The sequence below is a fragment of the Pelobates fuscus genome, chromosome 2 (assembly GCF_036172605.1).
Source record: "Pelobates fuscus isolate aPelFus1 chromosome 2, aPelFus1.pri, whole genome shotgun sequence".
NCBI lineage: Eukaryota > Metazoa > Chordata > Amphibia > Anura > Pelobatidae > Pelobates > Pelobates fuscus.
This window is the reverse complement of record NC_086318.1, coordinates 327,601,100-327,629,075: the sequence shown is the minus strand read 5'-3', so window position 1 is coordinate 327,629,075 and position 27,976 is coordinate 327,601,100. Positions and strand designations below refer to the sequence as shown.

Genomic DNA, 27,976 nt, shown 5'->3' with positions numbered 1-27,976 from the left:
TGACCTTGCTCGGGTCCCAGGTGTGCGGTTCCTAAAATGGCTGCCATATACACGTCCACTGATAGGAGACGCGGAAGGTATTAAACTGATATGAACAATACTCCACTCCTATCAGTAGGTCCGTCCCATTGTGATTTATGCCCCCCACCCACCGCGCAAGGGATGGGGGCCGGGGGGGAGGAAAGTAGGCCCCCCTCATTGTGATTTATGGCCCCCACCCACCGCGCAGGGGTGGGGGCCGAGGGGGGGAGGACAGTAGGTCCCCCCATTGTGATTTATGGCCCCCACCCACCGTGCAGGGGTTGGGGAGGACAGTAGCTCCCCCCAGTGTGTATCATGGGCTTTGAGGACAGGTGTCAATCCATACCTGCCAAGTGACCCTATGTAGGGGGAACAGTCCCTATTCTGCTCTGTGTCAGTGTGTATCATGGTCTCTGTGGACGGGGAACAGTCTCTATTCTGCTCTGTGTCAGTGTGTATCATGGTCTCTGTGGACGGGGAACAGTCTCTATTCTGCTCTGTGTCAGTGTGTATCAGGGGTTTTGAGGACAGGTGTCAATCCATATCTGCCAAGTGACCCTATGTAGGGGGAACAGTCTCTATTCTGCTCTGTGTCAGTGTGTATCAGGGATTTGACTATCTTTATTCAGATTCAAAAATTACAATTCCAGGAAAAATTTAACAAACATTTACAAGAACATGTTATGCACATCATAGAAACAACGTGAACCTCTTTAAAGCCACAAACTTAAGACAAAAAAGTTGCATCACTTTTGTGGCCAGAAAGAGTCCCTGTTGGTTTTAAAATTCGCCTGCCCATTGAAGTCAATGGCTGTTCGCGCGGTTCGCCGGTTCACAAACATTTGCGGAAGTTCGCATTCGCCGTTAGCGAACCGAAAATTTCTGGTTCGCGACAACACTATTATCCAGTATAAGATGTATGCTATATCATGTAAAGTGGAAAGGACTGCGCATCAAGCAACTTCTCACAAATTATGAGATGTGATCTACGAAAGCTTCTATTGGGTCGCCAGATGCTCCATTATTTTATTATTATTATTATTGCAATTTATATAGCGCCAACAGATTCCGTAGCGCTTTACAATATTATGAGAAGGGATTTAACTATAAATAGGACAATTACAAATAAACTTACAGGAACAATAGGTTGAAGAAGACCCTGCTCGATCGAGCTTACATTCTATAGGAGGTGGGGTGTAAAACACATTAGGACAGGATATAAGTGTTGTAATCTTGCACATAGTAAGTGCCAGGACCAGAAGAAAGACGATGGTGGCAACCACAGGAGAAATCTTTAGCTAACAGCAAATTTCACAGCACCATCAGTCCACTATGCTCCATCCCAACCAGGGATGCCACCTTAGGAGGTTGTAGCAAAATAGGCAAACCCACTCAAAGTTGAAAGAGCCACTTTAATTTTATTTTTTAAATGGCTATTTAAATTCTGGTATAGAGACTATAACCTGTTCCTATAATGTACTCCCATCTTGATACAAGGTGAAACTCATGAACATTAGTAAACATTAATAATGCAACCATGTTTTTTTTACATCATTCCACTGCTATTGAAGGTAAAATCATGTAATATATCACAAACTGAATGGTAAAAAACAAAATGATTTGTTTTTTAAAATACATTTGTCACTTATGCATACCTTATTATTGTGACAAGTACCAGGATATTTCCAACCAATCCAGTTGAGCAGATAATGCCAATAAATGAAGGAAGAATAACAGTCTCTGCAGTATTGATCATATGGAATTCATTTTGTGCATCCCAAGATTTATTGAAAAAGTCACCTGTACTATTCCACGAAGATATATGAACTTCATTCATTGTAAATGACGTAACCTGGAATGATCAAAGACAAATTTCATTCATATCATATGTCTACACTGCTGAAACAGATACCATAATATCTGATAATCCTATTTTCTGATATTAGCTTGTGCAATATCTGATAATTTTTTTCTTAAAAGACATATACAAAATAAAAAGGTGAACACATACTAAAGATCAGTATTTTAAATCAACAAAAACTTGAATTTATTGGATTAAATGTCAATGCATTAATCAATCAACATGAAATATGGGTGCTTAAAGTGACACTATAGGCACCAAAACAACTTGTAGCTTAAATAAGCAGTTTAAGTCATGGATGCAGTGTGATTTTGTGTAAGGGATAGAAAGCAGTGTGTGTTTGTGTGTAAGGGATGTATTGTGTTATATCCCTTAGAGCTCTCCCCTCCTGTCTCCTAGTGCTCTCTCCTACCCCCTCGTCCCTTGGTGCTCTCCCCCATCCCTTAGTGCTCTCTCCTACCCTCTTCCCCTTAGAGCTCTCCCCTGCCCCCTGTCCTTTAGAGCTCTCCCTGCCCCTTAGTAGTCTCTCCTCTCCTCCTCTGTCCCTTAGTGGTCTCTTCTCTGCTCACCCCATAGTGGTCTCTCCTCTCCCTCCCCCCCTCCCCCTTAGTGTTCTCTTCTCTCCTCCCCTGCCTCCATTAGTGGTCTCTCCTCTTCTCCCCCCTTTCCATTAGAGGTCTCTCTTCTACCACCCCCCCAGTGGTCTCTCCCCCTCTTTCCATTGTAGTCTCTCCCCTCCTCCTCTGCTTTCCATTAGTAGTCTCTCCTCCCCCCCTAGTGGTCTCTACTTTCCCCCCTTGTTGTCTCTCCTCCATCCCACTCATAGTGGTCTCTTCTCTCCCCCCTCCCATAGTGTCCTCTCCTCTCCCCCCACCCTTAGTGGCCTCTCCTCTCCCCCCACCCTTAGCAGTCTCTTCTCAAATCCCCCCATCCCTAGTGGTCTCTCTTCCAGCACCCCCCTCCCTAGTGGTCTCTGCTCCACCCCCCTGCCTCCCTTAGTAGTCACTCCTCACCCGCCACTAGTGTCCTCTCCTCTTCCCTTAGTGGCCTCTCCTCTCCCCCACCCTTAGCTGCCTCTCCTCTCCCCCACCCTTAGCGGTCTCTTCTCAACCCCCCCACCCCTAGTGGTCTCTCCTCCTTCACCCCCCTTCCCTCCCTTAGTGGTCTCCACTATATCCCCACCCCTCCCCTAGTGGTCTCTCCTCCCCCCTCCCTCCCTTAGTGGTCTCTCCTCACCCCCACCCTCCCATAGTGGTCTCTCTTCCATCCCCCTCCCTCCCTTAGTGGACTCTCCTATACTCCCCCTCCCTTACTGGACTCTCTACCTCCCATACCTCTTTTGTAGCATGGCCGAGCTCCGGTACGGTCCGCGGGACAGGAGCTTCTGTTTCCTGTACCCGGCCATACTGACAGGAAGTGCTCACATAATGGTCTCTGACGGTTTCAATTTACATTTAAATAACTAGCACCAACCTCTGACAGTCTCCTTTACTAAAATGAGAATTGTTGGGAATTCAAAGGGCATTTCAAATCTAAGGCTAAAGTGAAGGTCAAGGTCAAGGTCAGCTATGGCTCCAGTTTAGCTACTTTGATTCTAAATTTGAATTCCATACACTTTAGAAGATAACTCTGCAAACATTTAACTGGCACCAATGGATTCATGCTTTTTATTATTTAAGAGTGTGTATCATCTATGGCCCACACTGTTACTGTCTAAAGAATTCAAAGAAAACAATGACCAAATTAATCATCAACTAAGGGATTTAGTTAAGGATGTCATCAGTAATTTTGGGGCCTCGGACATAGCTCAAGTTCTGGCCCTTGGGACTGCCCAGAGTCTGCAAACAGGGCCCATCCTGAGTTGACCCACAAGGATGAAGTGTGTGTGTACTGAATGGTGTCAGTATAGCGGATGTAGAATGTGTGTAAAATAGATGCAATGTATGTGTCATGAATGCACTATGTATAATGGATGCAGATAGTACATTATGTATGTAATGTATATAGTGTGTGTGTGTGTGTGTGTATAGTGAATGCAGAGTGTGTGTTTGTGTAGGCATATAGTGTGTGTATAGTGAATGCAGAGTATGCTTGTGTAGTGCATGCAGAGTGTGTGTAGGCTTATAGTGTATATAGTAAATGTAGAGCGTGTATAGTGATTGCAGAGTGTGTGTTTTTGTAAGGATGTAGTGTGTGTATAGTGACTGCAGATTGTGCATTTGTGTAGACATGTAGTGTGTATAGTAAGTGCATAATGTATGTTTGTGTAGTGTATGTAGTGTGTGTATAGTGAATGCAGAATGTGTATAGTGACTGCAGAGTGTGTGTTTGTGTAGTGTGTGTAAATGTATTGTAAAACAGGGTCTGCATACTGTGGGGGGAAAACAAGCATATTTGTTTTGTTTTTTTACATTTATTGTAATACATTTTTATTCCCTCCCCTGCTTCTTACCTGTGGCCAGGGAGGGGGTCTGGTGGCATGGTGAGGACCCCTGGCTCCCAGCACACTGCAGAGTGGGCCAAACACACTCCATCCTATTGTTCCAGCTGATCCTGTCTGTAACTCTCGCAAGACTTTTCTGCAGCCTGCGTGCCATGCAGAGCATTGCCATGGTAATTAATGGCAGCGCTGTGATGGCCGGAGAGCTCACAAGACTTAGACAGAGAAGATCATGCGATAATTGATATATATATATATATATATATGCACATAGGAAATGTGAGGCCTAGCATCCAGGCCCCCAAGCACCATCGGGGCCCATGACAACCATCAAGAATTATTGCAGTGTATTTAAAAAACAACAACACATGTTTTAGTTATTTTTGTTAATAGTTTTGTCCAAAAATATTTTTTTCTCCTTTTATTAAAATCATATTGGATTACGGTTATAAATATTTTTTGAGTAACTAACAAAGTCTATAGTAATCCTTGTATGTCATATTAGTGTGCACTAAATGAACACAAGGGGAATTACAGTTGACCAAACATATATCAAAATAGCTATTGGCATGAAAAAGATAATATAAAAGGAACACTCTAAAGAGTTAAGCAGGCCCAATTCAGGACCACACTCATTGGCTGAGAGAGCCCAGTTGCACCAAAGTAGGTAAACTGTAATTTTAGCACAGTTAAATTACTGAACTTTAAGTACAGTAAACTGTACTAAATTTGACTACTTACCCTGGGATGGTTCCCGAGGACTCCTGCCACCATAACCACTATAGCGGGATGCAGTGTTTATGCTGCTAAGAGTGTGCCTTTTAAGTTGTTACTTTATCTCAAAGAGAATAAAAATAATAAACAGTGTAATATTATTTCTCATGTATCTCCACTGCAGCTGTACATATCATTTATTTGTAACTATGAACACATCCATGAATATAAAATATTCCCACAGTAAAAAGTCTTAGTGAAACACTATAAATAGAGATATTTAATAATTTAAAAAAATATAGAATAAAAAAACAATTGTGTCATGTTGCTATATATTTATGCATGCATTACATGATATGTTGGCATTTTCTTTTGTCACACTCATCACTATATAGCTGATGGTAGCATTTTGTAATGTCCTCACATTTGTCTCATGACAATTTAATGCACAGTTGCCATATGTTACAGGCTTCCTAACAGTGACAGCATAATGTTTCTGTCAATCGTGTAATCCTTAAAGAAAATTGTGAAAATTAAATGAAAAGAGTAAATGAAAGTAGCACATATTGCATGACATTCCTGAATTTCAAAGTCATTAGGGACTTGATTTCATCACGCACAAAGTGGAGAAATGTTTGTCATCAGAAATTGTTCTTTCACCAGTATAGAGCAAAGTGAATAAAATACTACTTACTAACCATGGCCGTAGTGGCCAACAAAATCACTGCAAGTGCAAACAATCTGGAAAGTTTAGAGTTCTCCCCAAAATACAAAACTCTGATTGGCTGCTGATGTCATTTGCTCTATAGATCCTTATTTTTTATTTTTTGATCAGTAATTGTCATTGAGGGAATGAAAATCTTGACCACCTGAATTATATAAAATTGTCAGTTCCTCAAGTGGTAATTCTAGGAACACTTAGCATCACATTATACTAAAATAATTTTAAGCTCATTTGTTAAAAGATAAATATTCTGATGGTAACACTTGAAATACAAACCTCGTGTTTTAATTAAGATCTAGAAGAGAGTGTTCTTTCAATATAAATCCTTTTGGTACTTTGCAAGATATTAATCTATACTACGATACTCAAACATTATCAAAGAAAACAAATAGCATTTTAAAGTCTTGCCCCCAGGAAATAATAGAAGAGCAATAATATTGTAGTTCAAAGTTGTTTTAGGCTTCAACGGTTTGCTTGTACTTTTTTCTCATGTTGACTTGTTATATGACTTAATATGTTTGTAACATTGTAATTATGTTTCTATGAATATGCGCTTTGAGGCTGCCATAGGCTTCTGATCAATAGAGCACTTATGACAATTATATGCATCAACCTATGCTGAAGGTCTAGCAGGAACATCTGGATCACCAGATCATGCAGTCATGCTATACACACTAATGAGCTCCCGGGTGTTTGTTCAAGGCGCAAATCAATGAGACGGCACATCTTAGAGTGATCACTCAGCTTTAAAGGTATAGAAACATTGCACGTTTGGCAATAAAGTTACTTTTTAATTCATGTTAATGTATTTTTTTGAAAAACATCAGTTACATATGTTTCACACTCCTGCTTGCTGACCGCCATCTTTATGCACTACATTAGAATTCGATTTTAAGTTAAAAATAACCATAGAAATATGTTTGGATAAGAATTAAACAAAAAAGGAGGGATTTTGCACTCTTATCAGAGTCCTGGTGCAGCCAGACCAGGGGTTGACTATCCCTACCATAATAGTTTAACAAAGTTGTGGTCCAGGTTCTCAAGGGTCAGTGTGAACAGCAGATTAATTTGGAAAAGTGCAACGTTCAATCTCCAGGAGATCTTTCTAGAACTGGAATAAGAATTAGATTTAGGGTTAGAACTAGAATTAGGGTTAAAATAACATTTAAGTTAAGCACTGAATTTGTATCTGATAGTTTGGGGAACTATTTAGAAGAAATTGGCAAGTCAATATATGTTTAAGTGGAGATAAAAAGTTAAAAAGTAAGACATTTAGAGAGTTCATGTAAATAAAAAGGATTAGAGTATCATATAACCACAGCTCCATGCTGTAAACCTGCCGTGTGACATCCTTAAAGGACCACTAAAATCACCCAGGCCATTTAATTTCAATGAACTGGCTTGAGTGCAGTGGTCAAGGGTACACTGACAGCTACTGGAGGTGCGTTTCCAGCACTAACCAAGTAAAACTTCATCACATGATGCAGAAGCTCCCATAGGAAGCGTTGATTCAATGCTTTCCTATAAGATAGCTTGGATGTGCGTGCGGCACTTACCACATGTGCATCAGGTCCGCAATGCTCCTTGGACCATTGAGGAGGAGACCAAGTCTTGGATTGATCATCTTGGAGGAGGACATTTTTCCTCTTCTATGATGTCGCAGGTGGAGGAGAGGTAAACAGCACTATATGTGCTTGAAAGAGGTGAGCAGAAAGTCTAATTTTATTATATTTATAATACAGGGGCGGAGGAACTATCTAACAAGGGGCCATGATACGAAAATGATTGGAATATAGGTGTGAATTCTAACACTTAAACACTTCTTAAACTGGAAGTTGAATACAAGCAGAAGAGTAGCTTGGCAGAAAATCAAAGAAAAATTAGACATTTATTAACACACATATTTATTCCTTATGTATTATATGTTTTAAAAAAAGTAGCTGTCAATTTTAAGGGTCAGATTTACCATCTCTTCTGGATGTATGCATATATTTACCATCTCTTCTGGAAGTATTGTGTATGTTTATATAGATATAAATACATACACAATACATCCAGAAGAGATGGTAAATCTGACCCAGAATTAAAATTGACTGATACTTTTTAAAAACATACATACATACATACAATTAAAAATAGATTTTTCTCACCCCAACGGGTGGTAAAGTTATTCCTCATTCTCGGGTCTACCATACTAGAGAAGCTAACTGCAAACTGCAACGGAAAACCTGGCTACCTTTTTTCTTACCAGGTAAACAGTTAAATGGAAATAAAAGTTATATGTAGAGTGTATGTGGGTGTGTTGTGTATGAGGGGTTTGAAGAGTTTTATGTGTCTTGTGTGCATGTGTGGGTGGCTGGGTTGTCTGGCTGTTTTTGCATGTGGTATGTGGGAGGGTTGGCTGAATATTATGTGTGGTTGGTGTATGGTGTATGGGGATAGCTGCTTATGGTATGTGCATGAGGATGACTTTAGGTGGGTTGTGTGTGTTTATCCTCACCACCCAACTATTATTATTAAAGGAATCCTATAGTGCCAAGAAAACAAAACCATTTTCCTGGCACTATAGATTTCGGAGGCGTCCCCCTCCCTCACACCCCCTCACACCTCCTCCCCTGCCCTCACACCCCCCCCCTCCCCTGCCCTCAGAGCTGAAGGGGTTAAAGCCCCTTTAGTCACTTACCTGAATCCAGCGCCGATATTCCTCGGCGCTGGGTCAGGCTCCACCCAGGCTCCTCCGAATGTGCATGCCCGGCAATGGCCCTGCTCGCATTAGGATTTCCCCATAGGACAGCATTGTTTAATGTTTTCCTATGGGGAAAATCTGACGCTGGAGGTCCTCATGCAGAGTGTGAGGACATCCAGCATCAGATAACGGACCAAAGGTTTGTTTCAATTCCGGAAGCCCTCCAGTAGCTCTCTGGTAGGGCAGACTTAGAGCTGCAATATCAACATTGCAGTTTTCTGCAACTGCAATGTTTCACATTGCAACATTAGGAGAAAAAGAGGCACAGCAACCAAACCACTTCAATGAGATGAAGTGCCTACTGTGTCCCTTTAACTAGTTCAATAAGATATTTCCTCCCTGCAGTCGCCTTTCTGCATTGAATAGGGTATAGTCCATGTTCAGGGCGAAATAATCTGTTAAGTCACCCCCTCCCCCACTGTATAGCAGAGGTGGCCAATAGGTAGATCTTCCGCTGCCATACAAACCCAACTATGCTTTTCCAACTGTGGATCTACTATTTACCTATCCATGTATATTTCTATTTTTATGCAGTATCTGTGAATGTAGGCATGGTTTTGTATAGAGTATATTTGTGTGAATGTTTGTGTATAATGTTGATGGGTCTGGTTGTGAGTAATGCTGAGTTTTAGATGCAGGGATGTGTAGTGTTGGTGTTTGAATGTAGTTTTTTATGTAGTGTTAGTATATGAATGCATGGGTGTGTTTTTCTGTAATGTTGTTTGAAAGCAGGACTATTTTTGTGTACACACATTCAAAGATATATACACTCACACACGCACAGTTACATACAGTGAGACACAAACACAGATACACTGACACAAACATTGATACACATGCACAAATATATACACTGAGACACACAAACACTGATAAACATGAACAAATATATACAATGTGACAAAAACAAACAGGAGAGAGAGAGAGAGAGAGATCAGGGGAGGACAGGTAGATTTGCGTGTCATCCGCATAGAAATGATAACAGAAGCCAAAGGAGCTGATGAGTTTACCAACGGAAGCAGTGTAGATAGAGAACAGGAGGGGGCCAAGGACAGATGCATACACTGACACACACAAACAATGATACACATGCACAGATATATATATAATGACACACACAGGCACAAATGCACAGATACATACACTGAAACGCACAAAACTGACACTCATGAACAGATGCACTGACACACACAAACACTGACACAAATGCACAGATGCATACACTGACACACACAAACACTGACACAAATGTACAGATATAGACACTGATGCACACAAACATGCATGCACAGATACATACACTAACACACAAACACATTTACAAAATCTCTAAGCCAGCCCTGCTGTTATGTATCCCCTGGTGGTTCAGTGCTGCTGTTATGGATTCCCTGGTGGCCCAGCAGTGTATGAGATGCTCTGCATTCTGCAATCCTCCATCATATCCTCTCCCTCGTGTTTACAGCACTCAGTGTGGAGTCCGATGCTGTCCAAAGTGCTTATTTAATGATAAAGTATAACGTTATTGGGAACGTATGCATAGCAAAAATTCCAAAATTGTTTTAGTCATTAGCCACGTTACTCAATGAAATAAGGAGTTTATTATAGCAAGCATTTTTGTTATATTTGTTTTAGGAATGTTACTGCCAATATATTACAGCTAGCTCTTCGAACATGCATGGACATTTGTTTTATTGACTCGACAAACCTAAATAATGGTTTTGAAAGTCACTTTGATGAAGCCCCGCTGAGGAATAAAATATCACTTTTGTAGATTTTTTTAATACTCTCATCAATAACACATTACAGGATTTTTGTTGTGATGGACAAGATATATTAGTCACTGAAATGTTTTTGTTGCTGTTGCTTTCAACACTGAGTAACACAGTGTGAGGAAATGATATGCTATGAAGCATTATGTCAAATTGAAAGACTGCTGTCAGAATAAGGACGCACAGTTGTGTGAATTGATATAGGGTACAATTACATTTCTCCTAAACAGAATGGCACAGCTATTTCAAAATAGCAATATGCTCTCTAAAGTCTATGACAAAAAAAAAAAAAAAAAAATACAGAAGAAGAAAAGAAAATCAATAAGGGAATGACTACTCTACATATGTCTGCACATAGAAACATAGAATGTGACGGCAGATAAGAACCATTCGGCCCATCTAGTCTGCCCAGTTTTCTAAATAGTAATAGCACAGTATGCAAATAATTCATTCTAGAAGGTAAAACTGCATTTAATGAATTCTGAAAATAGTTTTGCTTCTCGTGACCAATCTCTTAGCAAACTTAGGTGTGCTGAGTATTTACAGTATAAACTATAAAAAGTAATACATATGAAGATGAGAAGTAAGGGAGGGATTGGTGGGGGTGATATGCGTATGGGGTGAAAGGGAGGATAGCTGGGTGGCAGTGATAGGAGTATGGGGCAAGTGAAAGGGATGGGTGGAAGTCATGAGAAAAAGGGGGGGGGAGGGAGGGAAGGATGGATTTGCAGCATAGGAAGAGATTAGGTAGCAAAAATGTAAAACTGAGCTTTACATTACAAAATAAAAGATTCAGTGATGTGGAGCTATGGGCAGTGTGCCTGGAGCTTCATGGTGCCCTCCCGCTACAGCCCCTAGTGGGGATTAAGGGGAAATAAAAGCATTGGGGGCTAGGGTCTGCTCCTATCCCCACACATCAGCCCTTAGTGGGCTATAGTGGGAGAAGGGGTAGGGGGCTACAGTGGGAAGATAGAAGTTACAATGGGGGGTTATAAGATGCAGGGGTATTAGAGGCTGTAGTGGGGGTTAGGGGCTGACGTAGAGGGGTTAGAGGCTGCTGTAGGGGGGGCTAGGGACATGAGGTTGGGTGCTGTGGCAGGGTGGATGGGGACTGCAGAGGGGGGTTTGGTCTGCAGAGGGGGGCTAAATGCTGTAGTGGGAAGGTAAGAGCTGTAGCAGATTAGTTACAGGCTGCAGTAAATGGATATAGGCTTTTGCAGGGTGGATAGGGGCTGTAGAGGAAGGTTGGGGACTGCAGAGAGGGGCTTAACACTGTAGTGGAGTGGGTTAAGGGCTGTAGTAAGGGACTAGGGGAAACAGTAGGGGCGTTGGGGGTGTTAAGGGCTGTAGCAGAGGGGATAGGGACTTGGAGGGAAAGTATACTAAACTTTTTCCTTCTTCCTGATGCTTATGTTGCACCAAGGAGGAGGAATCCAAATCTCTGGTAGTCCGGTGGGAGATTCAGAGTACCTGCCCATGGCAGCACTATAGGCAAGTGCTGTATCCACCTGCCTGCATTCTGTCCTCAGTCTTCATTAACTGAGTGGTGCCTAAAGGGAAGTAAAAGGGGTGTAAACTGACTGACAGACTGACACAGCACCTGCTGCACTATATCACCAATGGTAAGAAGCAGCAATGTGTGGCGGGCTGCTGTATCGCTTTACGCCACATGCAAAATTAAATAATAGACATGGTGCTTATCAAACCGACCGGCACCATGTTAAATAAATGAAGCGCAATGCTGGTCCTGCTTCTTAGGGTGTGCATGGCACACCTACATTCAATATTGTTTTTTTTTGCTAAAAAGCACCACCATGACAGGTTCACTTTAACTTAAAATTCAATCCAAACATTGTGTAAGGCGCTTCTTTCTCATCGAGTGTAAGAGCTGCATACACAAAAAAAAAGTGAAATACATATAAAATAAATAAATAAAGTGATGTGCTAAATGTTTTTTGTTTATGGGTTTATCTACACTACAATGCACATGATTTTCATTATAGGTGTTGTTATGTACCTGACGTTTTCAGTTACAGTAATATTTGCATTTGCGATTTTGTACTATATACACGCCAAATATTATATTTAGCGCTTCACTTTATTTGATTTTTGTATTTGTATTTCACTTTAACTTAACCCCATTCCCCACAGGCAATAATCATATAATTTATTATACAGATAAATGTTATATTCAATTTAAAATTTCAAGATATTTAAACAATGGACACAGCTTTCTTAAGTGCTACATTACGGTTTCATCCAACTTCAGTCCCTCGTATCATCACGTCCACACTCTTTCCTACTGCCCATGGCACCGACATGCGGGCTTCATAGTCAGCACACCTGCATTGTTTTACTTCTCTAGTGAGCGCATGAACAGCTGGCTGGAGCAGTAACCGTAGCAACCACAGCATGTGCTCTTATTTATGTGTTGAGTAACTGCAGAACCACTCTGTGCTAGAAAAATGTATAGATAGAGTTGTATTTACTTTTAAATTGGAACAACTCGTGTGTAACATAACAAGTACATTCTAAGTTAAATGCAATATTTGTTAGTTTATGTATTTTTTATATACAAATATGTGAAACAGCACAATTGCTTGCTCACTTCGGATCTTATATATAAGTATTGCTTTAGAATAGTTTATCAAAGTTGGGAATTTTATCACTTTAAGTTTCTGATTCAAACATTGATAAAGAAAATTACAACATAATTTCAAGCTGAGTGTCACAATTGTTGCTAGTGAATGACAGTTAGCCATTATAGAAATGTTTATTAAAGCTGTATGTTTCATGAATTGTACTAGGAACACTTCATACACCTGAAGAACTTTAGCTTGCTGAAGTGCATTATGTGTAAAGAGTGTGTCCTCTTTTTTCATATTACAAAAAGTACAGATTTCAATAGAAATTGGCACTTTTATAAATTAACCTTGTTACACCACTCATTGTCAATCAGGCAAGCAGCCCTGTTTCTTTATAGTAGTTTAGCTCAGTGGAGTTAAACTCAAAAGGCAGCAATTGCCCTGAGCACCTGCCTTGCAAAAGACTTCTCATTCAGCTGCATGGGGAAGTCTGTGATTGGACAGTCACAGAAAGTCTTGACGGGGTTAGAAGAGGAGGGCTCGCAAAAGTTGCAGACAAGAGATTTGCAGCTTTTGAAAGCACTTTTTTTTATTATTGGTATATAACTTAATTACGATTTTTCTTATGTTCTTGTATTTGGCAGTTGAGTGTCCTGTTATGTAGCATAATTGCTCCTAGTTACTGCTATTATGTGACTGATATAATTGCTCCCAGTGACTGATATTATGTGACTAAAATAATTGCTCCTAGTGACTGATATTATTAGCCCTAGCCACACCTCTCTACATGTGACCTACACAGCCTTTCTACACTTCCTGCAAAGAGTCATCTAATATTTATACTTCCTATTTTGCAAATTCAGTTTAATTTATCATTTCTTATCTTCTGCTCTGTTAATAGCTTGCTAGATCCTGCAGGAACCTCCTCTATATAATTAAGATGAATTTACAGCGCAGGAGATAAAAACTTTTAAGAAGATTCATCTGATTCAAAGTGAAACCATTTTTTCATGCTAGCTGCATCAGTCACAGCCAGGTGAGGTGTGGCTATGGCTGCATAAACAAAAACAAAGTGATTTAACTCCTAAATAGCAGATAATTGAGGGACATGATCTATACACAAAAACTTCTCCAGTTAGCTAAAATTGTTTTGGTAACTATAGCGATCCAACATCATTCTCAACATCATTCCCCACCTCCTGTTTCAATCTCCACCTCCTGTTTCTCAACCCTCGGATCCATCTAAATAGTAAGTTCCCACAGAAAGAGAGCTCTCAACTTCTGCTGTATTTGTCAAATTTTGTACTGTCTTTTTCTTGTGTCATTTATACAGTGGTGGAAAATGCATTGGTGCATAAAAAAAAAAAAAAAAAGTATAATATGTTTTGATATATCCCACAGTGGTCTGCCTGTTTTCTAATTTCAAATTACTGAAACAACTTTAAAGGAAATAATGATTTTTACAGGCCATAACATGTTGAAATCTTTTAATTATATAGTGTTCTGCACTTGATTTCCCTGTTTTATGCTCACCAAGTGCAGGTGCCATACGAGTTGTCTCCAAGATATATTCTTTTCCTTTGCACAACATGTTCATTTTTTGTGTGTGAAAAGCTGTAATCTTTATGTTTATGGAACAATTTTACGTATTGTTCAGTTAGAAACCAACAACGGAGAAAGCACATTTGAAATCTGACTCATTAGGTTAATTATTATGATTATACAAGCATGTTTGTTCTATCAATTTTCCCAGTACATTTGAATTTATCTTGAGTGCATTTTAAAACAGCTTTATCTTTTCAAAACGGAGAAGAGAAACTGTAATATACAATATCTATAACATGTGTTGTCTTCTTGTAGTTAACAGATTATCATATAAAATTGTTTAATCAACTGAGTGCACAAAGTGTTAATTGACAACTCATTAAATGTCGCGTAACATATGTAATTTGCTCTTTTTTTTTTTTTTAATTCTTTATTTTTGCTGTGCCAGAAATAACAAAGCGTGTTTATGATGCCACGACTGCAATAACAAGCAAGGTAGTATCGTACAATATAAGACAGTTGCATGGCAAACAGAGTAAGTTAGCACACATTTTTTTGGGTTAGTAAAACAGTTAGGTCTAACGTGCCTAAGCAAATTACTGTATATAGATAGTCGGCAGATAGTGTATATAAGATACAGATATTCTCAAGGTTAAAGATAGAGACAAGCATATATAAACATGAATTTTAAACAGGGAAATTTCCCAAGGAGACCCCTGGCTAGTTGCATGTTGTAAGAAGTGTGCCAGGGGTGATACCAGAGATTAGGAAAAAGATGCTGGAGTGTAGTGTCACAGGAGTTCAAGGGTGTATGATAGTTGTGTCACAGAAGGGCAACAGCTCGTCCTTATGCAGCCCTGGCACCTGTATCAGCCTATGCCGGATAGTGGTATCGCATTGTCCTGCGGCTTTAAGAGGAATGGTGGTCCTCTGAGTCTCTGTGTGTGCCCACAGGTTGTTCCTTGTGACCAGATTGCGATTATTCCCTTCACCGCAGTTCGTTGATGGATCTCCATGATGGGCCGCAGAGCGACCCTCTGGTAGCTTTCCTGCGCTGGATCTGTGAGCTCTTCGCGGTTCGCCGCCATGTTGGGGGCCTGCGTGCTGCTGGAGCCCCAGGCTGCTGCTTGGTGTGTATTTGCCGTGGTGTAGAGCCACTACCCGGTTGTTTTAAGGGGGGGGTGCTGCATCCTGCTCTCCACTCTCTGCCAGAAATCTTCAAAGATTTTGTCCAGTCTGGACAGAGCATCTTGCCTTTCCCCCGTGTTGCTGGGGATCCTCGTGGCAGCCGCCATCTTAGGTAAGTCATCGGGTTGTGTGTGAGCCGGCATGGCTTCACCCCATTGTTCTGTGCTAACAGGGCAGCCTCCCAGGGGTGGACCGGGATCACCCCCACCGGTCCAGAGGGGGAGGGGGGGGGAAACGGGGCATACGTTTTTCAGTAAGTGCCGTTGTGAAGCCCCAGACTGGGAGATCGTCCGCTTCTCCCGCCCGGTGCAACCTAGGCCGCATGTTCCGAGACGTGCCACAGATGGGCTCACGTTGAATCTTTGGGCCCTGCAGTGTTTCTCAGCTGGAACAAGTATTGGTGAGGCCCTGGATTCGACCCAAATCAAGCTGGGTTAAGCAAAAGTTTGTTTATTAGTCAGTATAGGAGAGGAGCTCCCTCAATGCACGTCTCTCCTTCATGCCTGTCAGGCCCCGCCCCCCATGTAATTTGCTCTTGTGTGTTTTTATAAATATGTTCTGTCATTTTTATTCCTATCTTATCAGAAGTTTAAAATATATACATCAGCCTAGTTAGAATGTACAGTAACACATGAAATGTACATTATTTTTGTAACTTCAAAATAGATCAGCATATTTGTTACATTTTATTATTTAATAGTGCAGAGATACGGTCCTTAAGTTAGAAGATAGAGATGGAGCTATTAAACTAGTAGTACTCTGGAGCTTGTTAACACCTATTAACAACTTGGAACGTTTCTCACGGCAGTGTTCTAATTGTTGGTCTGGGTGGCCGCAATTCCTATGGACAACCACGAGGTGGCGGCCATCTTGTTCGCATGAATGAATAGAGCGGTGCTTGGGCATGAATCTCATGGCACTAAAATCGCACACAGAAACTCCCGAACACCTCTGGACTTCCATCATCGCCTGCGCTCAGTTCTACTTAACTTAGAAGGACACTGTTCGGTGAAATCATTCGTCTGGATGAGGGGAACAAGCTCCAGGGTAAGACTATTGACTTTGTTTGGTGGTTTGGTAATTTTCATGGAACCATGCATGCGGTCGGTCAAAATGTGACTTCCATAGAATTCCTGAACCCCTGAACTGATCTAGGTGATTTTTGGATATGTTGGTCAACTAGATTAGGGCTATCAGGGGATGTAACGTGTTGTGGGGATATTATGTGTTTTTCGGGTACATTTGTTTTTTTTGAAATATATAGTTTTTCTGTCTGGACATAATTGAGTTAATACAGTATCTGACTCAATTATCTCCCAGGCAGAGGGGAGGGATTGTGTGCAATGTGTAGGAGTGTCATGCATTGTTACACTGTTATTATTGGTCTGTGACTTTGCACCGTAGTTCCCCACAAGTTCCATGTGGGAGTGCCCATTGCATGGTGATTGTCATAAAAGGCCAAGTGTGGCACCATTAAAAGCAGTTCCAATTCACCCTCAACATAGAGCCTGGTCTCATGTGTGGAGGGGACAGCTATATTAACTCTGGGGATTGCTATACTCATTATACTCCATTGAATTATAATCGCTAGCTCTTATAAGAGCTGTTCCTGCTATACTCTTTGGAGTAGGAGAGGTTCACCCACTGGAAGCTGGATCCTGGTCTTGGGTCCACGGTGGGTGGAGGACGGCAAGACCCCAATCAAGCTACAGTGGTTTGTGGAGTCTACGGCCCTGATGGTGTCTGGTGGAGAGCTTGGAGTCCTCAGTGAGCACTAGGAGCATCGATTGGTGGAGGCACCCAGTCGGGGAGCCAGGCGGTCCGTCACATAAGCTGATCACCTGCCATCTTCATTAAACTACAATTAGGTCAGGAAATATTTGGGCACAGACATAAATTTTGTCATTTTGATTTAGGGTTGTTCAGGCTGGTATGGTGCAGGTTTGTAGATAAAGCAGGAATGTAGAGTTCTCAGGCAAGTCTGGAGCAGGTTGGTGAGTAAAGCAGGTTATGAAGCCAATAAGGTAAGTCCACAGGTTATAACACAGGAGTCAGGATTCAAAGTCTCTCAGGCAATCATCAACTTCAATGTCAAGGCCATGAGGTGAGTTGGGTGTCAGGATAGGATCCTGACAACATCCAAATTGGAGGAAGGGTTTAGGATTTACAGATCTTTAGGAAGTATTACTTTAGGAAGTATTACTTTACTGAGAGGGTAGTGGATGCATGGAATAGCCTTCCAGCTGAAGTGGTAGAGGTTAACACAGTAAAGGAGTTTAAGCATGCGTGGGATAGGCATAAGGCTATCCTAACTATAAGATAAGGCCAGGGACTAATGAAAGTATTTTGAAAACTGGGCAGACTAGATGGGCCGAATGGTTCTTATCTGCCGTCACATTCTATGTTTCTATGTTTAATATGTAATGTCCTCTTTATCAGGAGACAAAAAGTAATTCTCAAAAGTAACTCGAAGCTGTTTCATGGGCAGGTGTGGGCTATTGTTTGTTATTTCTTCTCGATTATGCAGGTAAAAGGTCTAGAATTGATTCCAGGTGTGGAACTCACATTAGAAAGCTGTTGTTATAAACCCAAAAGGATGCAGTCAAATAAGTGAAGTGCAAGTGAAAAAGGGCATCCTTAGGCTGCAAACAACAACCCATCATAGAGATAGCAGGAACAACCATACAAGAATAGAAAGGCCAGAATATACTTTGCAAAAAACATCTTTAAAAAGCTAGCCCAGTTCTGGAACAGCATTCTTTGTACAGGTGAAACTAAGATCAACCTGCACCAGAATTATAGGAACAAAAAAAATATACAGAAGGTTTGGAACAGTTCATGACTTAAAGGATAACACATTACCTGTAAAACACAGTGGGGGCAGTGTGATGGCATGGGTACTGGGTCACTACTGTTTATTGCTGATGTGACAGAAGCAGACGGATGAATACTAAAGTATAAAAATCTATTGACTGCTCAGATTCAGACAAATTCAGCAAAGTTGAGTGGATGGTGCTTCACCTTACTGATGGCCAGTAACCCAAATCATACTGTGAAAGCAGCCCACAAGTTTTTTTAAAGAAGTGAAATATTCTGCAATGGTCGAGTCAATCATCTGTTCTCAACCCGATCGAGCATCTATATCACTTGCAGAAGACAAAATTTAAGGTAGAAATTAACCTCTGAACAAACAACAACTAAAGACAGCTGCGGCAGTGTAGGCCTGGCAAAGCCTTAAAAAGGAAGAAACCCAGCGTTTGGTGTTGTCCATGCATTCGAGATTTCAAGAAGTATTCTAGACAAAGTATTAAAAATTACCATTTTTTATGATTGTGTTAATTTGTTCAATTACATTTGAACCCCTGAAATAAGAGGACTGTGTATGAAAATGGTTGCAATTCTGAAATATTTCATACAATATTTTTGTTCAACCACCTGAATTAAAGCATAAAATATGCACTTTAATTGCATCTTGGTCATTTTGTTTCAAATCCATTGTGCTGGCATATAGAGTCAAAATTATGAAAATTGTATCAGTTTCCAAATATTTCATGACCTAAGTGTATTACCATGGAAATCAAATGGTATCATTGTGGTGAAATTGTATGCAGCGTGCAGCAGTCCCTCTTTGCTTTTAAACTCATATTAATATTCGAAGCATATTTATAAAAATATTTAACATTTTAATTTTTTTCTCATCTCTTTGCGACTGTTACTAAACAATCATAGCATAACTTGAAAAACAAAACATACTTCACTTAACTTTAACAAAGCTATTGAAAACTGGTGTAGACATTTCAATGTTAGCATTATAATGGCATCAGACAATATCTTAAAGATCTCTACAAATTACTGGTTAAAGACACGAAAAAATGAAAATTGCTACATCCATGAGAACATTGCACTCTGAGGTCTTGCATCCATAAGAAAGCTCAATGTGATAGAAAGGACACTGCTCATTTCCTTCTGAAGAAAATTTTTTTAAAGTTTGCTTTTCAATTCAATGAATTGTATAATTAGATAAAGGAGCAAAAGCGAACTTGTTTAGAAAAGACATTTGCAGAGATGGAATAAAATCACCTCAATTTTTTCAATGACATATTATGCAAGGTTAACCAATGACATTGGATCCAACTTAAAATTGGCAGAAAACAGACAATAGCTATTACAAAGTGAATATCAGAGATACATGATTCATTATTTTTCATCAAGGTTCTAGGTCCAACAAATAACATAACTCCCACACACTGCCCCAAAATATCCAAATCTCTTTCTGTTTTCTGTATTTGATAGATTCTATCACACATATGTCCCCAAGCACCCTGACAATAATTCTACCAGCCTTAACTGGACTAAGGATCAACATTTTTTTCAGTCTAAACTGCCCCTTCCATAACGTATAACAGTCTGATTAGGGGATTCCCAAACGAGGCAATCTCCTTCCTACCCAGGTACGCTCAACAGAACGTTTATGAAAGTTTAAAAGTTTGCCTACACCTACCACTTGTGTTTGTATATATCCAGGGGTCTGTGGTATAAGGTATACAATATGTTCCTACCTTTTTATTGGATCATTTTCACTTTTTTTTTTGAATAACAATAGATCAAAATATAAACAACATCTAAAGAAAAGAGAAAAAGGGAGGAAAAGAGGGGGGAAGGGATGGAAAAGAAAAAAAAATACCCATCTAGATTAATATAGTCATATTTGAATTGTCTAGTAAGCAATAACTAAAAACAATAATGCATTTGGTACAGGAAATATTAAACAAATAAAGGTATAGTTGTATAATATCTCCAAAATGGCTATAAAATTAGTAATTACTTCTCATAGGGTATATTTTACAGATAAAATATTTTAACAATCTCTTAGTCCTATATATCCCAATAATATTTTAGGCTATCTGTAATCTGTAGATCTAATAGTATGCTCCTACTTAACATAGGAAGCCTTTTTTATTCCTTTCTGACAGCTGGGGTAAAAGAGAGCTGTTAAAAAAAGTAGAGTTGGATTGCGAAATGCATCCAGTCTTATTCCGTGTTTGAAACCTACCTGATAAGGAAATGATTGCACTCAATACACTCAGATGTACGCTGTTGAATGGGGCTTGGCACTAAATAGCTGGAGTAAAGGGCCTACTTAATTATTTAGCTGTTTATTTATGGTATCAAAGACCCCCCTCCATCTGCTTTAAACACTTTTAAGGCGGTTATTTAATTTTATATATTTATTTTTATTTTCAAAACAATCCTGACATATTTTCAAAACAGTAATAATTCTAAATGTTGCCAGGAGCACAAGAACACCTTATTAAAACACTGCAAGTAGGGGAAATTTAGGATCTAGGCACTGGGCCATATAGAAAAGTAGCCATCTCATATAAATTAGTCCATTCCATGAACATAAAGCTTGTGAGGGAGGGAAAAATGGCATTAGCCACCAATATTCATACTCAACGCTCCTATATATGAGGTGCATGGATAGGAGGAACAAAACAACAGTTTAGTCGCCCTGGAAACGAGCTCTTAATCATGAGTGTTCTCTTTATTTTTTCCTTGTTGGTACCACATTCTTACGTTTATTTAAACTTGCATTACATTATTCCATCACATCATCACTTTCTCTCTGCACTTCAATTATTCGGTTCAGGTTTTATTATCTCTTCTTTCTTCAGACAATTTTATTCCTTCATTAAGCACTGCATCTCTTTATTTATTACTTTATATCCCATTAGTCCTCAACCAATTGATTTCTCACCCATCATTTATTGAATATTTATTTATGGCATTCCACTCCCCCTTCCTCCGCTGCACAAAGCATCCCTTTTTCTTCAGGGGTACTGTTAGGACCACCAGCAGTCAGGTTCAGTGGCGGATCCAGAACCTGATCTCGTGCGGGGCACTTGTAGATTATTTAAAGAAATAATCCAGGCACAATAACCACTACAGCTCAGTGTAGTAGTTATGGCGCCAGTAGTGCCAGGATCCCATCCCAGAGTAAGTAGTCAAACCGTTTAAGAACAGTTTGATAACTTACCTGGGGTCTGCTGGGATATTGGGCATAGGAGCAGTGGTATGTGTTAGGGGTGAAGTGTGTGTGAAAGGTGCAGTGTGTGTGTGTGTGAGCGGTGAAGTGTGTGTGCAAGTGCGTGAGGGCGGCAGTGTATGTCAGGGTTGCAGTGTATGTGTGGGGGGCAGTGTTTGTGGGGCAGTGTTTGTGGGGCAGTGTGTGTAGTGTGTGTATGGGGGCAGTGTTTGTGGGGCAGTGTGTGTATGGGGGGCAGTGTTGTGGGGCAGTGTGTGTATGGGGGCAGTGTGTGCAGTGTGTGTATGGGGGCAGTGTTTGGGGGCGGTGTGTGCAGTGTGTGTATGGGGGCAGTGTTTGTGGGGCAGTGTTTGTGGGGCTGTGTGTGTAGTGTGTGTATGGGGCAGTGTTTGTGGGACAGTGTGTGTATGAGGGCAGTGTTTGTGGGGCAGTGTGTGTAGTGTGTATGGGGGCAGTGTTTGGGGGGCGGTGTGTGCAGTGTGTGTATGGGGGCAGTGTTTGTGGGACAGTGTGTGTATGAGGGCAGTGTGTGTAGTATGTGTTTGTGGGGCAGTGTGTGTATGGGGGCAGTGTGTGTAGTGTGTGCATGGGGGCAGTGTTTGTGGGGCAGTGTGTGTAGTGTGTGCATGGGGGCAGTGTTTGTGGGGAAATGTGTGTAGTGTGTGTATGGGGGCAGTGTGTGTAGTGTGTGTATGGGGGCAGTGTTTGTGGGGCAGTGTGTGTATGGGGGGCAGTGTGTGGTGTGTGTATGGGGGCAGTGTGTGTAGTGTGTGTATGGGGGCCAGTGTTTCTGGGGCAGTGTGTGTAGTGTGTGTATGGGGGCAGTGTGTGTAGTGTGCATGGGGGAGTGTGTGTATGGGGGGCAGTGTTTGTAGTGTGTGTATGGGGGCAGTGTCTGTGGGGCAGTGTGTGTAGTGTGTGTATGGGGGCAGTGTTTGTGGGGCAGTGTGTGTATGGGGGGCAGTGTGTGGTGTGTGTATGGGGGCAGTGTTTGTGGGGCAGTGTGTGTAGTGTGTGTATGGGGGCCAGTGTTTCTGGGGCAGTGTGTGTAGTGTGTGTATGGGGGCAGTGTGTGTAGTGTGCATGGGGGAGTGTGTGTATGGGGGGCAGTGTTTGTAGTGTGTGTATGGGGGGCAGTGTTTGTAGTGTGTGTATAGGGGGCAGTGTGTGTAGTGTGTGTATGGGGGGCAGTGTTTCTGTGGTAGTGTGTGTATGGGGCAGTGTGTAAGGAGGCTTTTTTTAAATTTAATTAAATTAAACTTAATATATTTATGTCCCCCCTCCCTCCTTACCTTTATTGATGAGGAGGGGGGACATATTTCGTTCCCTGGTGGTCCAGTGGGATTCCCTGGTGGTCCGGTGGTGGTGAGATGAACTCTAGCCCAGTTACAGGGCTAGAGTTCACTCTCGCGAGATTTGGAGCGTTGCCGTGGTTACCGCGGCAACGCTCCAAATCTCGCGAGAGGAGGACCCGGAGGAGCTGCAGGTAACAGCTCCCGGGTCCTCTCTCACTCCCTCCCCTGCCGGCTGTGAGCACAGTGCCTGCGGACCGGGGAGGGAGATCAGAGATCTCCCTCCCCGGTCCGCAGGCACATTGCAGGGCTGGCACTTGTGCAATGCCAGCCCTGCATTAGCCGGCAGGGGAGAATCTCGGGGGGGGCAATTGCCCCGTTGCCCCCCCCCTGGATCCGCCACTGGTCAGGTTCCTTATTTGATAAAACAGAAAAAAGTATCTGCCACTGCTTAGGATAAAGAGGCCGCTTGATTTTGAACTCCTTGATATTGATAAACGTCTATCATAAAACCAAGAACAGCAGTGAGAGGCCCACGTCATATACTATTCCTGCCGTGATACAAATATTGCAAAAAGGCAGAGTCATTGTGTGCAGTGGCAGCTCCAAACTAGGTTTATATGAAGGATAGAAAGTTATGTGCCTAGCAGGCAAACTCATTGGAATTCTAGGACTGGTCCCAACTTACCCCATGAGATACCACATAAGTCCACTAAGATAGCAATCATTTCCCTAACATATGTTTAATGATGGGATGAATTACTAGTTGTGTACATAATCATTAAAAACAAATCTTTATGTGTCCAATGAATATTAATGCTTATGTGCATTGACTTTATCACCTTTCATTAAATTGACATTAAGAACATTAGGAACAATTAGAACATAATGACGCTAATTAATTTCTCAGACTATACAATATAAATACTTTTTTAGGTCTGTAAACATCAGTATATATATTCCTAGTTAAATTTGAGCTATATATATTGTAAATCCAACAATAACATTGAAAGAGCAGCAACAAATAAATTGTTCATGGTAGATAAATATTTTTAAAAAATTTCTCAAAGGAGGACTTGACCAGGTTATACCTTTAGGCAGTTCGATGCCTCTCAGGGGACCCATCCTGCACAATGCATGACTATGTTATACTTTTGTTTTGCCTCTTTATATGTTCAGTAATTAATCTGTCTCTCCACGATAACCTAGTATGCCTCAGCCTGACATCACTACTCAGCTATGTGGGATACAGCTAAACACGTGTGAAGGTTTAAATATAGGCTAGCCTTATGCATTTCATTTCTTGTTACAATCTTGAGGCACACAGCTTATTGCATGTACCTGCAAACGTAGTAAGCTCATCCATACACTAAGTTGACATACATAAATGAATAACAGCGTAACCGAATGAATATAATTCAGTCCCTCAATTGACCTATGTGTAGCCTCGCTAGGTACTTCAACTGTAAATATACCTATGACTATGACAATTTGCAAACATGCATGCCTGGTAGCACACTGAGCGAATAGCTAATATATGGAATGTTGTTTTATTTAAAAAAAAAATAAAAAAATTTCTCAAGTGTTTTGTTAAGACTAAATTTGCAAGTCATTAGTCAGTTCACCACAAGTTGTTATGTTGACCATGGCAACCTGCATTTCTGCCCTAATTTCTGGAGAGAGTGATGATTTTCTCCAAGAAAGGTTGACAGAAAGCAGTTATTGTTGCATCTGCTGCATCACACTTGTTGTGGTTATGGTTCCAGGAGTCAAAGGTACCCCCAGATACTCAGATTCCTTCTTGTCTTCTGTGATACCGCTCCAATCAATTATGTGCTAAAAAAAGGCAAAACTTACATTTCTATTTTGGAATTGGAACTTCTTCTTTAGCCATATCACAGAAAACAAATGAAAGTCCTTTTTTTCTCACAAAAGTCACAGATTTTAATGTAGATGATCATATGAAGCATGTGATGTATGGGTCTGACAGACAGAGGCTGCTGGAGTTTTAAGGTGTGACATTATATATTCCTGCAGCCTCAATTAATATGACCTGTACTGCAGGACAGAGCATTCAAATAGATATGTACATGCAGACTCTGTTTCCCATGATTCTATCGGGACAGATAACAACTGGTGTGTTGTGAATGTCATGAGAATTGTCTTATCTCACCTTGTGGTCACCTACAATCTGACCGACTGCCCACCTGGCCGCCCGCCTGCCCAGCAGCCAAGCCAGCATAAAACAATCCAGCTGCCAGCAGCCAGCCCAGCAGCAGCCAATGCTACTGGACCCCAGGAAAGAGTCCACTCCAGCTCTCCTAAAGGTAGAGAGGTTGGTTGAATTAAAATTAAAATGTGTGTGTGTGTGTGTATATATGTGTTTGTATATATGTATTAAGGCCTTTTGGCCTGTAATTGTGGGAGGGGCGTATGACTCACCTTCTACCTACTTAAGGGACACCCCTTACCTGGCTCCATACCGTTCAAGGTCAGCGCTGCATCCTGAATCCACTTCCGGTTCACGGACGGTGCCATCTTGCTTTCGGAAAAACCCCGCGGTTCGTTGGTGTTAGCTGTGTCCAGGAAACTCCTTACAGGTTTTCCGCCCATCCAGCCATGCACAAAACCCGGTCTTCATCGCTGACTAAGTCCACAGGACTTCTAAATCGTAAGTCCGTCGCCCGGATCACTTCCCACGGCGTCGCGATTTTAAACGGCCTTACTTTACGGCCACATGCTTTACGGCCAAGCCACAGGCACATTAACCCTCTGGCTTCCGGCAATTTTTCTATATACATCTATGTACTGACACAGTAAGCGCTTATTTGTAACATCTTACACAGATTCCTCTCTTATCAGTATCAAAACTTTGTTTCTTCCATGTCTCTATTTACTTTATAATGATTACGTTTACTGATATATGGATATAAGCATATCCTTCCTTATTTTAATTTTATATAAGTGTTATATAGGTTACTGATTAAATGTGTTATTCAGATTGGACTATTAGTAATAATTGAATGGTCATGTTATACATATATGAAGTTTTGTTTAAACAACTTTGCATTATGTTATTTATCTCACACAAGCACTTGTATTAAATATTTTATGTTTATATATAATCCATTAGAAGATTACACCTCTAAACATACCATGTACACACGTTTCTTACATGGTACGCACATATGCTGACTTTTTCTTTATGTACTCAAAACTACATACACAAGAACTCGGTCCAAAAAATCTCATAAACTTTCGGGTTGAATCACACGACTTGATTCAACCACTCATACGTCAATTTTCTGTTTTATAAAGATTTTTAATTATTACTTTCCTCATACTTTACCTCTTTTAGAGCTTACCTTTCAATACTTAAGATAAAATTACCTTACATATGTCTATATATCAACTCACTACAGCTATTTAGTCTAAATTGCTATCAAAGGATCCAATTCTCACACTTTGTATATCTTGTTTCTAAACGCTTTAGGTTTTTCCAGGTTTCTCTACACCTGTCGCTTATCAAACACATACATACTACCAGGTACGTTAAGCCTGCTCACGCCGTATAACACATATGGTTCCATATCTACATAGGACTTAGAGTACTGGCATTTTTAGGGGTTATAGGCCCAAATAGGTATCTCCCCTCTGGGCTTTCTGCCTATCGTTTAGTGGTCTGCGAGGCCAACACCCCGCCTCAGCGTTTCGGAGGTAATGCCCCCCGGGCCACACGTAATTCAGCCGCCTCGCAAATTATAGAGAGGGCGTCACCTGTCACTCCCTTCCCCTGTTTTCTTTTATTGTCACCGAGAGGCCTATGAACTCCTGCCGCTACGTCGGGCGGCCTCAATAACCCCTCGCGCCAACGCATAGATAGAGCCTCTCACAGCCACTTGGCAACTAGCAGGGCCTCACCTGTCACCAAATAACAAGATTAATGTTTCGCCTTACCCGGCATAATTAGCCTGCCAGTACATCCCCTGGGGTTTTCCACTAATTTATATTTTGTCATCTAGTATGTCTCAAGAAGGGGTAGAGGATTTCTCCATCCCGAGTACTCCGGCCAGAGAAAACACCCCATCACAGGAGGAGGATATGGCTAGCCCAGCATCTTTCAGGTCGTGGGCTATCCCTCGCATCACTAGCGAACTCAGGAGATGACAAATCCCTTTTCCGGCAACAGCAAGGAAAGCAGAACTTTACAAGTTACTGCACACCTCAACCGATAACAGGGACGCCGGGGAGGGATCTAGCCAGTCTAACCCAGGAGACATACATGGCATGCTCACATCCCTCATGGCGTCCATGAGCAAGGTCAATTCTAGGCTGGAGACACTTGAATCGGTCACTACAGCCCTCACCATGGCTGGAACGGCCACGGCAATCCCCACAGCAGTGGTGGAGTTGCAATCAGTCTCTCCAGCCATCACCTCGTATGACCAAGAGGTTCACCCTGCCCACATGATACCCGAACACCTCAAAAAAGATATCCTGGAAGGTAAAGATGTCAATCTGGCCTCACTACTAATTGCCTCCCAGGATATAGTGGAACATAAGACATACGCTTATGACGATATTTCTGTGGTGGTAAAATCTAGGGATGAACGATTAAATAGGAAGCTTACTATTCCAGAATTTGTTTTAGCTTTTGGCATTTATCGTGATGTGATACCGTGTACGGTATATCCCCACAGACATGAGGAGTTTGACTTAGATATGCACAGGCTGGTGGACCTGGGCAACAAATATGGTGGGTCAGCTTTCTATGACTACCATAGATCCTTTTCTGCCAAAGTGTCTGGCGCCTTCTCACAGTACGGGACAAGGTCCAACTGGAGCAAGATTGATACGGTCATTTTCTGTAGACACTTTGCAGGTCTGAGAACACCGGCCTGTGCATACTGCTCCTCCATGGCCCATACTGCCAATTTTTGTCCTACCACTGCAAACGAACCTACTACCTCACAGGGCACTGGTTCCGCTGGTTCAGCAGAGAAAACGCCCAAAGATAAACTGGGTCGTCCTATCAAGTTTTTGGG

General features: G+C 41.4%; 1 protein-coding gene across 1 annotated transcript in view; it reads right to left on the bottom strand.

The window, feature by feature from the left end:
- The window catches only part of MCHR2 (melanin concentrating hormone receptor 2), a 229,736-nt gene that overhangs the window by 167,279 nt on the left and 34,481 nt on the right, over positions 1–27,976 (bottom strand). Inside the window, exon 2 of the mRNA XM_063441312.1 lies at positions 1,677–1,873. Coding sequence (XP_063297382.1) covers positions 1,677–1,858 — 182 coding nt within the window. The 5' untranslated portion in view covers positions 1,859–1,873. The remainder of the gene's footprint in view (positions 1–1,676; positions 1,874–27,976) is intronic.